This window comes from Neofelis nebulosa, chromosome 5 (assembly GCF_028018385.1).
Source record: "Neofelis nebulosa isolate mNeoNeb1 chromosome 5, mNeoNeb1.pri, whole genome shotgun sequence".
Lineage (NCBI taxonomy): Eukaryota > Metazoa > Chordata > Mammalia > Carnivora > Felidae > Neofelis > Neofelis nebulosa.
In genome coordinates this window covers 5,161,758-5,173,825 of record NC_080786.1, presented here as the reverse complement: position 1 = coordinate 5,173,825, position 12,068 = coordinate 5,161,758, and the positions used below count along the sequence as shown (strand labels likewise).

Here is a 12,068-nt window from a genome sequence, read left to right as displayed (position 1 = left end):
ACAGGAATGCATGATGGGGGTACCCAGGCCCTGCCAATCAGATGTACTCTCCAAGGAAACAGATGCTTGAGTAGAGACGGGAAAAGAACGAAAACAACTGCAGCAGGGCCACTATAAAATTCGAAGCCACCCTGGTTCTCGTGTCTTCCCCAGGGAGCAACTACTGACACCTGTTGCCACTTGGTGAGTCACTCCCAGCCTTCCCATAAATTTCTCTTAGGCTCAAGTCAGCTGGAGTTCGTCTGTTTTGCTTTCCACCAAAGAACCCTCACCGATTCAGAGACCAACTGCTCTCTCCTGGGAGATGAGAGAAAGCCCAGAACTGGCGACCAAACCTTGATCAGAAACCATCTGTAGGCTAAAACACAGCGTACTCTTTTCCATCTAGCTCGGAAACGGTTCTCAATTTATAAGCAGGGGAACACATTTCTTTGGTGAGACACCTCAAAGAACCACTCCCAGATTTTGGACTTTACCTGCCAACAACTTCCAAAATTTTCCCATACTCTTCACTCGGATTTTTTAAAGCTTTCCTCCTTGTGGATATGTTGTAAAAGAGATCTTCCACCTGAAAAGAAGATTTTTTTTCTTGTAAATTCACAGAAGTACATGGAAATAAAGACCCAAGCTATCCACCTAAAGCTGGCTAGCAGAGAATCAAACTGTACTTACCCACAGTACAGTTCTCAGCACTGACTGGGGAGGGGGCAAGAGATAAGCCAGCCTTAGCAAACAAAGGAAATAAAAGAGATTTTTCCTGCTTCTCATTTCATTCACTGATTCCTCAAATAGGTACTGGGGGCTTTCTCTACAACAGGCTCTTTGCTTTGTGCTGGGAATACGAAGATAAATAAAGCACAGTCTTACCCACAACAGCACACAATTCAGCGGGGCAAACATGTAAATTTACAAATAACTGTACTATCATATGGCATCCAAACGTATTTTTCGAACTAAGAATAATAATAAAATTTCTGAGATCATTTGGGCTTCTTGGAAATCACACTGTGGTCACCCTGGATACAGGATCTGTCTTAACATGCACTTAGAAGCACACATTCATTTCTGTCTCCTGCCTGCTGTACAAGTCTAGGGCTAGGAGCCTTCAGGGAAATGTGCCTTAGCTGGGACTGGAGGTGGAAGATGGCATGCATAACCTGACAGTGGGGTGCTTTACGGGATCACACAATGGGAAGAGACCAAATGTGGCACCACAGAAAAAGGCAGCATACTAGACTTTTTCTGATGAATGATACAATCATATTCCTCAAACAACCTCTGAGTGGGCAGATATTCTTTATTCCATTTGATAGTTGGGAAAAGCAAGGTTAAGGGACATTAAACAACTTGCCTCTGAACACACAACCATTGAGTTGCAAGACTGAGATGACACTCTTCACTCGAGTCTTTCCGGAACTGAGTTCAAGGTCCTCTCAATGCCAACTACCTTGCCATTCATTTCTGCCATCCCCATAAAAAAAGATGCAGGGAGTACACAGGCTGCCATGCCACAAAAGCCAATAACCACGCCTCTTGTTTAGAGAGTAATTATCTGCTGTTTCTTTTAACTAGCAAGACTTCATTTTACTATTGCTTTGGAAACTCATAGACATTATTATTCCTTATTTCAATATTTCTGCAGCGCTCTTTTTCAGCAACTTATACTCTCCTGTGCCGTTCTTACCGTAATCTGGGTCCCCTGATTGCCTGCACATGGTTTAGGAGGAGCTGTCAGCTTTCCATCTGAGTAACTTGCTCTTAAAAGAAAATAATAAGAGATTATTAACATCCAACAGAAGCAGAATACTTATCCAAAACGTAAAAAAGAAAATTATACAACAACATATTAAAATATAGCCATATTATTAGACTGTCACTTAAAAAAAATTTTTTTTAACGTTTATTCATTTTTGAGAGATACTGCGCAAGCTTGGGAAAGAGAGGGAGACACAGAATCCAAAGCAGGCTCCAGGCTCTGAGCTGTCAGCACAGATCATGGCACGAGCCAAAGTCAGATGCTTAACCTACTTAGCCACCCAGGTGCCCCTATATATTGTCTTAATTACGATTTATTTCTTTGTTTTTCTACTATTCCATTATCATTCCAATTGGATACCAAAAAAAAAAAGAAAAAAAAAAAGAAAGAAAGAAAGAAAACCCTATTCTAGCAAACGTTGCTTTTTAGTTCCTGAGTTTTGTTTTGTTTTGTTTTTTATTTTGAGAGAGAGAGAGAGAGAGAGAGAGAGAGAGCGAGCAACAGGATAGGGGCAGAGATGGAGGGAGACAGAATGCCAAGCAGGCTCCATGCTGTCAGCACAGAGCATGATGCAGGGCTCAAACTCACAAACCATGAGATCATGACCTGAGCTGAAATCAAGAGTCGGATGCTTAACCAACAGGGCCACCCAGGCATCCCAGTTCCTCAGTTTCAAGCTACAATGCAAATTGCTTATGGTGAGAGTAAAATGTCTTCAGTAATTCTGTAATCATTCATGGAGGGGCCATCGCACCACAGACCTGCAGAGGCCCTGGTAATAAAGAAAGGCCCTGGAGAACCCTCAATCTAGGGACAGACTTTTCCCTAAAGTGTAGAACACTGTCCTAAGTGATCTGGAGAAGGAAACATCCAGCTTGGGGTCAGGAAGGGGGGTGAAAGCATCACAGAAGGGATGACAATTCATCTGGGCTCTAGGGAGGAACAGTTTCAGGGAGAAAGCAGGGAAGAACATCCAGGAAGAGAAAAACATAAAAGCTCCGAAGCTTTAGAACACATGGCAGCTGGATTGGTGGAGAAAAGAGGCTGGAAAGGTGGATGGCAGGCACAGTGGGCGGGTGTGCTATTTAGGGATCGCTCTGGATTTTATCCTACTATGTAAGTTGCGGGGGGGGGGGGGGGGGGGGGGGCCGGCGGTCACTGGAGGTCCCAAGCAGGAGCATAACATAATTCCAGAGGTGAAGAAACAGAGTTTGTGTCCCAGTCTATTGCAGATCCTAGGGCAAGTCTAACGCACAAAGAGTCAAACTCTCCTAGCAACAGTGCTGTATACTCTGGAATGCCCCCTTTCCCATTACGTTACACATCTCTCTGTTGAGGACTGAGAAACAGGCAGAACTGCCATTGTTAGGGCTATTTTCTGTGTTAATTTATGAACAATCTGTAGGATTAAAAAAATTTCTTTTTACCGTCCCCCTGGATTGGGTACTCCTACCTGTCTCCCACGAGTAAGTGGCGAGTGCTTATAAAAACAAAGATGTAACTCTGATTCCTCAAATCCTGTTTTTGTTCTGTTCCAAGGCTGTTTGTCAGCCTCTGAAAACTGCATCAGCACAACAGAGAGCCAGTGGCCACCTGCGGAGGGCAAGCCAGCACTGGCATGCACCTGTGGCGGGGAGCTGCTGGCTCACAAGCCAGCAAAGGAACCGTGAGCCTCCAGCACCCCAGCCACAGACCTGTAATCAAAGTAATAACCTACTATAGGGCACGGGAGCAGAAGAACAGCCACATTTGCCACCTACTTAGAATACATCTGTGTAACAGAGTTTGTAGGCACTTATAATGAGTCACATCTGTTAAGAATCCATAAATAAGATTATTACCTAATAATCATTCCTCTGGATTATCAACTAATCCAGAGAGGAAAGAAAACTTACTCAAAATCTTGGTCAAAAAAGATGACACTAGTGTTTAGACAGGGTTACTTCGAGATCTAGGCCTAAAAGCACGTTTCAGGATGAATGTATGAATAAAAGCAGCCTACCCCATACCTGTATGCGCACTTTGCATCAGCTGTTTTGGTTGTAATAGTAACGTGAGCCACGTGGCTGATGCTGGCCAAAGCCTAAGGAAGAAGAAAAAACGGAATGAAAGAAAAACTCACTGCTGGGTCACCCACTGTCACCTCATTACCGAGAAAGGTGATCTAAATCTAAATTTCCCCTTCCATTTTGTATTAACAAATGGCAACGATGAGCATCTTTTGCTCACTCACTTTCATGACCTGTAAAAACAGGGATATCAAATTGAACTTGTGGCATATTACTAGAACAGGGGGAAAATATATATTAGAAGTCCAAAAGGAAACACATCAGAGTATTTAAGTCCAGTGTAGCTAACATACAGTTCTTCATGAATTTCAGGTGTACATTCTAGTGACTCAACAATTATGTACATCACGATAAGCATACTCTTAATCCCTTTCACCTATTTCACCCGCCCCACCCCCGCTTTTGGTAACCCCCCGTTTGTTTTCTACCGCTAAGAGTCTGTTGTTTGGTTTGTCTCTCTTTCTTTTCCCTTTGCTTGTTTGTTTTGTTTCTTAAGTTCCACATATGAGTGGAATCATACGGTATGTCTTTCTACGACTCACTTATTTCGCTTAGCATAATACACTCCCGCTCCAACCATGTCGTTGCAAAGAAACACACCAACGTACTAATGTGTCAGCAGCAAGTGTGCTCAGGCAGCAGAACTGCAGGCATGCTTACTAATATTCTCAACAATCTGCCTCCCAACAATTTGAAAAGTTGCCTTCAGAAACGGGAGCACTCCAAGTAGATAATGTCGCATACTGGTACACAAAACTGTTTTCAAAACTTACGTGTTTAGAAATGTAAATTTAAGGTTATGAAATAGAGACACAACACATTTTTTGAAAATGACCACCCCTACCCCCTCCCCTCAACCTTGACACCAAGACTGGTTTCCTAGCTCACTGGAACCTGTTTCTCCTTTCTCAAGGGCATCACAGCACATAAAAATGCAACCAGCACTGCAATGGGGTCTGTGTGACAGCATCTTGGAAGACAGTGAACACGCAGCCTGTGGCAGGTTCGGTTCCTTCACGAGGAACATGGCTCAGGCTCCGAGATTACCAGGTCCTGGCTGGGTTTCCCTAGTTGACGTAACTGAGGTAATTTTCATCATGTCAGATGTAAATGATTTTGAGAGCTGCATAAGGCGGACACGAAATATACAGAGTATGTAGCACAACAGTACATAATGCCAGAAAGACAGCATGCCATTGGCAGAGGTTCTGCTGCTTTAGGGGCTTTCGCACCAGAAACGGAGCAGGAACAGACTCTGAAGTCAAACTGCCAGGGTTCAATCCCCCGCTCGTCACTTTCTAGCTGTGTGCCCTGGCCATGTTTGTTTGTTTGTTTCTTTCCTTTCCTTTCCTTCTTTCCTTTCCTTCTTTCTTCCCCCTCCTTGATTTTTTTTAAGTAATCTGTACACCCAACTGTGGGTGGGGCTGTCCTCATAACCCTGAGATCAAGAGTCACGCACTCCACCAACTGGGCCAGCCAGGGGCTCCTATTAATACTTCAGAAGGGTCAGTTTCCTCAGATGTAAAACAGGGTAGTAACAGAACCTAGTCTACAGAGCTACTGTCAAGAGTTAATGCATACAAAGTGCTGAGAACCAGGGAAAGAACACATAGAAATCCCTCATTAAATCCTCCTTGGTTTAAAAAAAAATTTTTTTTTAATGTTTATTTTTGAGAGAGATGGGGGGAGGGGCAGAGAGAGAGGGAGACACAGAATCCAAATCAGGCTCTAGGCTCTGAGTTGTCAGCACAGAGCCCGATGTGGGGCTCGAACTCATGAACCATGAGCCGAAGTCAGATGCTGAACTGACTGAGCCACCCAGCGCCCCAATCTTCCCAGTTTTACTGACAGTAAAATAAAAGCCCAAAGATCTTCTCCAGCTAGGCTAAGGCTCCAGGAGGCCATGGGCTTAGGAACTGACACAAGAAGTTGCAAAGCCACAACAGAGCTGCTTTCCTAGGACTTTACCAGAAGCACACTTAAAATCAGGGCTGCCTCAGGGTAAACAGTATGAAATTGCTTCTATCTGGAATAATTCGGGGCTCACTGTTAAGCCAGAGGGTGCTTGAGACCACCCCAGTTTGATACGAATTGCAATGACTAGGTCACAGCTGCCTTTTAATTTAAAAAATTTAAAGTAATAGACACAATATAAAAAATGGAAAGACTACAGAGTGGCCTAAAGGGAAAAGTAATTGGTTCCATCCCCTCTTTTACTCTCATTTCCCCAAAATAACTACTCCAAACAATTTCTCTGGTACACTAAAGAAATGTCTTTCTTTCTTTCTCTGTCTTTCCCAGAAAGGAACACAGCCTTGCCAACACTTTGATTTCAGTGCTGTGAGACCTGCTGGACCCCTGGCTTCTGACCTCCAGAACTGTAAGATAACAGATTTTTATTGTTTTAAGTCACTAAGAACATGGCAATTTTTGGAGGGCGAAAATAGGAAACTAACACAAACTATTTGAAAAGCACACATATTTTACCGATGAATGTTATTTCTATAAATTTACCGAGGCAGTGATTGAAAAAACCACACTGTATGTACATGAATATTCACCAAAGCATCAAACAGGAAAATGGTAAAAAGTATAAATGTTTAACAGGAAATCATTTAAAGAAACTACAGTACATTCATGTAAAAGAATAGAATATAACTATTAAAAATTATACAGGCCTATATATATACTGAATGAAAAGATGTCCAACAGAGTATGGTCATAAAATTTTAAGATCCTATTTTGGTCTTAAAATGTTTTTATCTACTTTTTATGGTATATGCCTCTGATATATCATGTAATTTCACTCATAAATATTTCCATATATATCTTAAAAGACTCCGCCCAAAAACATGATGCTATTTTTTATACCCATAAAATCAACAATTTCTTCTCAATACTATGAAATAACCAATCTGTGCTCAATATCCAACACAAAAAAATTTTTTTTACGGTTTGCTCAAATCAAGATCCAACTAAGATTAATACATTGGAATTGGTTCGTATGCCTCTTTTTCTAAAAACAAAATTTTTTTTACTGTTTATTCATTTTTTGAGAAAGAGAGAGAGAGAGAGAGAGAGAGACAGAGTGTGAGCAGGGGAGGGGCACAGAGAGAGAGGGAGACACAGAATCTGAAGCAGGCTCCAGACTCTGAGCTGCCAGCACAGAGCCCGACAATGGGCTCAACTCACAAATCCTGAGATCATGAACTGAGCCAAAGTTGGAGGCTTAACCGACTGAGCCACCCAGGTGCCCTGGTTCACGTGCTTAAGCCTCTTTTAAATTACAGGTTCTTGTTCCCTCCTCCACTTTTCTTCCTTAATTTGTTGAAGGACACAAACAAGCCTTTTATCATGTAGTTTCCTAATTTTTGTATCATTTACCATGCTCCCTTGCCTCCTATATTTTCTCAATACTGGCACTTAATAAGTATTAATCAGATTCACATTTGATTATCTGACCAAAAAAACTTTGTAGGTGGTGTTGTATTCTCCATCAAAAGATACCAAACATCCTGGCAGGAGGGGAGGAGGGGGCTGTATCTATAGATAAAATAATTTTCAGTGTATTAAGTATTTATGAACAATCTTTGGTTTTAGAAAATTGAATTTAATTAAGATTTTTCAATTTGCATATATTTAACAAGTAGAAAGTATCATATCTTACTTACCTCTATGTTGAGAAATGGCAGAAATGTTATCACAGGAGAATATTTTACTCATTTCCTTAATATTTAGCTTACCTCACCCCGAAAGCCATAGGTAGAAATACTAGCTAAATCCTCAAAGGACTGCAGTTTACTTGTAGTGAACCTCTCACACACAATATCCAGATCTTCTTTCTAGAAGATACCAAAAAATAAGTAAATAATTATGTTACTCATTTTTCCAAATCTTGAATTTCCCTTTTCTTGACTGAATCCAAGAAGCAACCCCTCTTAGGAAAAGAGTTTTAAAATGAGCAGTAACTTTGTCACTTGGCATCCAGAGTGCTACACTGTCCCAGGGTCCCTTCTCATTCACTGGTTACATTTCTCATTTGCATTCACTGGTTCCTTCTCGCCTCTGACAGCGGAGTAACCCAGGACTCCATCCTTGGACCTCTCTGCTGTCTGCACTCACTCTCTTGATGAGTTCTCCCAGTCTCATGGATTTTATAAAAATCATTATTATGAGAAAACTTTATTAAAAATCTACAGAACATTTAATTACAGTAAAATACACATAACAAAAGTTGCCATTTTAACAATATTTTTTTGAGAGAGAGAGAGAGAGAAACATGCACATGGGAGCAGAGAGAGGATCCCAAGCAGGCTCCATGCTGTCAGCACAGAGCCTAACACGGGGCTCAAACCCACGATCCCTGAGATCTTGACCTGACCTGAAACCAAGGGTTGGACACTTAACGACTGACCCACCCAGGTGCTCATTTTAACCATTCTTAAAAAATTTTTGTAATTGTTTTTATTTATTTTTGATGGCGGGGCGAAGGCAGAGAGAGAGGGCGACAGAATCCAAAGCAGGCTCCAGGCTCTGAGCTGTCAGCGCAGAGCCAGACGTGCGGCTTGAACTCACAAACCATGACCCGAGCCGAAGTCGGAAAACCGACTGAGCCACCCAGGCGCCCCGGCCATTTTAACCATTTTTACGTGTACAGTTCTGTGGCCTTGAGTACATTCGCACTGTTGTGCAACCACCCTCCATCCTCCCAAACTAAAACTCTATCCCCGCTAAACACTTCCTCTCCACCCACCCCTCCCAAGTCCCAGGCAACCACCATTCTACTGTCTATGAATGGGACTACTCTAGGAACCTCCTACAAGAGGAATCTTCCAACATCTGTCCTTTTGTGACTGGCTTATTTCACTTGACATGTCGTCAAGGTTCATGCATGTTGCAGCACGTGTCTGAATTTCAATCCTTCGTAAGGCTGAATGATATTCCATTATGTGTACACACCACATTTTTAAATCCACTCATCTGTGGATCCTTGGGTAGCTCCTACCTTTGGGCTACTGTGAATACGCTATGAACATGGGGGTACAAATCTCTTCAAGACCTTGCTTTCAATTCTTTGGAGTATATACCCACAAATTCTATTGAATCATATGGTGAGTCTGTTTAATTTTTTTCAGGGATCACCATACTATTTTCCACAGTGGCTACACTATGTTACATTCCCACCAGCAAATGCACAAGAGTTCTAATTTCTCTATATCCTTTATAACACTTGTTATTTTATCTTATCGTTTTTATAATAGCCATCCTAATGGGTGTCAAATGGTATGTTATTACTGCTTTTATTTGTATTTCTCTAATGGCTTGGGGCATTCAGCACCTTTTCATGGGAGACTCATAGTTTTTAATACCATCAAACTGCAATACACTACATTTTCATCTCCAGCTGTTAAACCTCTACTCTACCCTCCAGACCCACACATTTATTCAACTAACAGCCATCTTAAGTTTAACATGCTCCCAAATGAATTTGTGATCTTCCCCAAAATGTTTCTTCCATAGGCTTTCCCATCAGTAAATAGCAACTCTTTTTTCCATTTGCACAGGCCAAAACCTTGAAATCATTCTTTTCTTTTTTTTAAGTTTTTATTTGTATTTATTTCGGGGGTTGCAGAGAGAGAGAGAGATAGAGAGAGAGAGAGCAAGTCCCAAGCAGGCTCCATGCTGTCAGCACAGAGTCTGATGCGAGACTCAAACCCACGAACTATGAGATCATGACTTGAGCCGAAGTCAAAGCTGGGCACTTAACTGACTGGGCCACCCAGGTGCCCCAAACCCTGAACCTTGGCTCCTCTTTCTCTTATACCATACATCGGCAAATTCTGAGAGCTCTGTCTTCATAATCAATGCAGAATCTCACTGCAACCAAATTGGTTCAAGGCATGGTCACCACTCTCCTGGACTGCTCCGAAAGCCCTCTCACTGCCTCTGTCCTGTCCTGCTACTGTCTATCTTCCATATTCTAGACAAATGGGTTCTTACAAAACTCCAAACCATGTCACCTCTTTGCTCAAAACCATTCGATAGTATCCCACCTTGATCAGAGTAAAAGCCAAAGATGTTACAATGGCCCACAAGGTCCTACATGATCAGCCTTCTTATCTTTCAGATCTCATCTCCTGTCATTCTTTTTTTTTTTAAGTTTTTTTAATGTGTATTTATTTTTGAAAGAGAGAGAGAGAAACAGAGTGCAAGCAGGGGAGGGGCAAAGAGAGAGGGAGACACAGAATCCGAAGCAGACTCCAGGCTCCGAGCTGTCAGCACAGAGCCCGACGTGGGGCTCAAACTCACGAACCACGAGATCATGATCCAAGCCCAAGTCGGTCACTTAACCGACTGAGCCACCCAAGTGTCCCTCATTTCCTGTTATTCTTCAACTCCCTCACCCTGTCAGAGACACATGGGCTTAAACAAGTCCAGCATGCTTCCATTTTGTGGTCTTTGCATGTTCTCTCTGCCCAGAACATTCATCCTTTAAACAGCCTCATGACTCTCTCCTGGACCATTTTCCTGAATAAGTGTCCAGCTTGGAATAGGCACTCAAAACATATTTATCACGGGTATTGAAAATCTCAGTTAAAAATCTCATATGCAAAGTTGAGTTTCCCCAACAAGGAAAGGCTCTGCCACTTCCTGCAGAAGGACCCCACAACGCACACGCACAGCCCCTTCCTCTGAGGTTTTACCTACCCGGATCCCAGTGCCATTGTCTTGGATCTGAATCAACTTGAGGCCTCCCTCTTTAACAACCACTTGGATGCTGGTGGCTTTTGCATCTAAGCTGGCAAATCAAACAGAAAAAAAAAAAATTTATTATTCTGCCCTATTCTAATGCACCTATTTTAATCAGACAAGGTATGAGAACAAATTCCAGATAAACGCCAGACTGTCTGAGTGATGTGTTTTTCCTTTGTTTCACAGGCTCCATGACTACACTGTAAAGAGTTTACATGCTGTGTGAGCGAGGGAGAAGAGAGAGAGGGGGCGGGGGGGCAAGCATCATTTCCATTAGGACATGCAGCACCGTTTCTGGTCCTCTGGGAAAGAAAGTGAAGTTAAAAGTAGGATCCTTTTACCACATGCCTGTTTCTTCCCTTCTTCTCAACTAATTTTGCCACTTATTCCTTCCACTTTATTCAGCCTTGGGTTCCCGAGGGCCCCTAATGAAATGTCATTAAAAAATATATATATATTTAGGGACGCCTGGGTGGCTCAGTTGGTTAAGCGACCGACTTTGGCTCAGGTCATGATCTCGCAGTTTGTGAGTTCGAGCCCCGCATCAGGCTCTGTGCTGACAGCTCAGAGCCTGGAGCCTGTTTCGGATTCTGTGTTTCCCCCTCTCTCTACCCCTCTCCTGCTCACACTCTGTGTCTCTCTGTTTCTGAATAATAAATAAATGTTAAAGAAAAAAAATTAAAATATATATATATATATATGTGTTTTTATGCTAATACCCTTTTAAGAAAATACATTTTGTTGGGGAAAAGAAAAAAACAATGGCAATACAGGAAGTTCTTTGGGAAGCCAGTAAATCTTTGGTACTTCCGAAGCGTAGCCAACAATCACAAAGAGCGCCAGCGACAGAAAAGGAATTCGGTCCGCGGCTGCACGAGAAAGAAGGGTAATCTCCTCGCACAGAAAATTCTTTTTTCAAAAATAATAAGTTACTTAAATATCAAAGACCTTTCTCGGGAGCGCCTGAATTGCCGTGGTATTAGCCATCTCGACTTCCATTTTAAAAAAGAGCACGACTGGGCTCCAAACAAAAGCCCTGCTCACAGGACTAATTATTAACCACTTAGCTAATATATTGGGTTTGGTTGTGCAGTATTGTGGCCTTCGGATAAGAGGCCCGCGTCGTTCCGTCAGTGAATATTCCAACACTGCAGAGACAAAAGGCGGCGTCACGTTAGGTGGAAGGAGAAGTTGCCAGCTTCCCTGCTCCATCTTTTGTCCACCTCCCAGCTCTGTCCCTTTCCCTCCTTTCTGCACGGTTTTTAGTCCCATTACCCCGAACGGCTGTCTTCCGTTTTCCCCATAAATCCCCTCACAAACCTACCGTTCTTTGCAGGCTCATTTTGTTCCTTCACTGTACGGATCTTACTAACATCAACTGATTTCAACACGCAGGTCACGTCTAGGTACCCCACGAGCGAGCCTTTTTTGAAGTTTATAGTTTACCCCCACCTTTCCTTCCAGGTTTCTAACTTCTTCCTTCCACAATG

At 42.5% G+C, this 12,068-nt stretch overlaps 1 protein-coding gene across 5 annotated transcripts in view; it reads right to left on the bottom strand.

Moving 5' to 3' along the window:
* Nucleotides 1–12,068, bottom strand: part of MLH1 (mutL homolog 1) — a 48,541-nt gene that overhangs the window by 35,610 nt on the left and 863 nt on the right. For all 5 annotated transcript variants that reach the window (XR_009261599.1, XR_009261600.1, XM_058729356.1 and 2 more), the window contains exons 2-6: nt 10,534–10,624; nt 7,569–7,667; nt 3,766–3,839; nt 1,685–1,757; nt 477–568 (exon numbers count right to left, since the gene is read on the bottom strand). Coding sequence is in view for 2 of the 5 variants with exons in the window: in XM_058729353.1 (XP_058585336.1) it covers nt 477–568; nt 1,685–1,757; nt 3,766–3,839; nt 7,569–7,667; nt 10,534–10,624 (429 nt within the window). In the remaining 3 variants the exon portion in view is untranslated. The remainder of the gene's footprint in view (nt 1–476; nt 569–1,684; nt 1,758–3,765; nt 3,840–7,568; nt 7,668–10,533; nt 10,625–12,068) is intronic.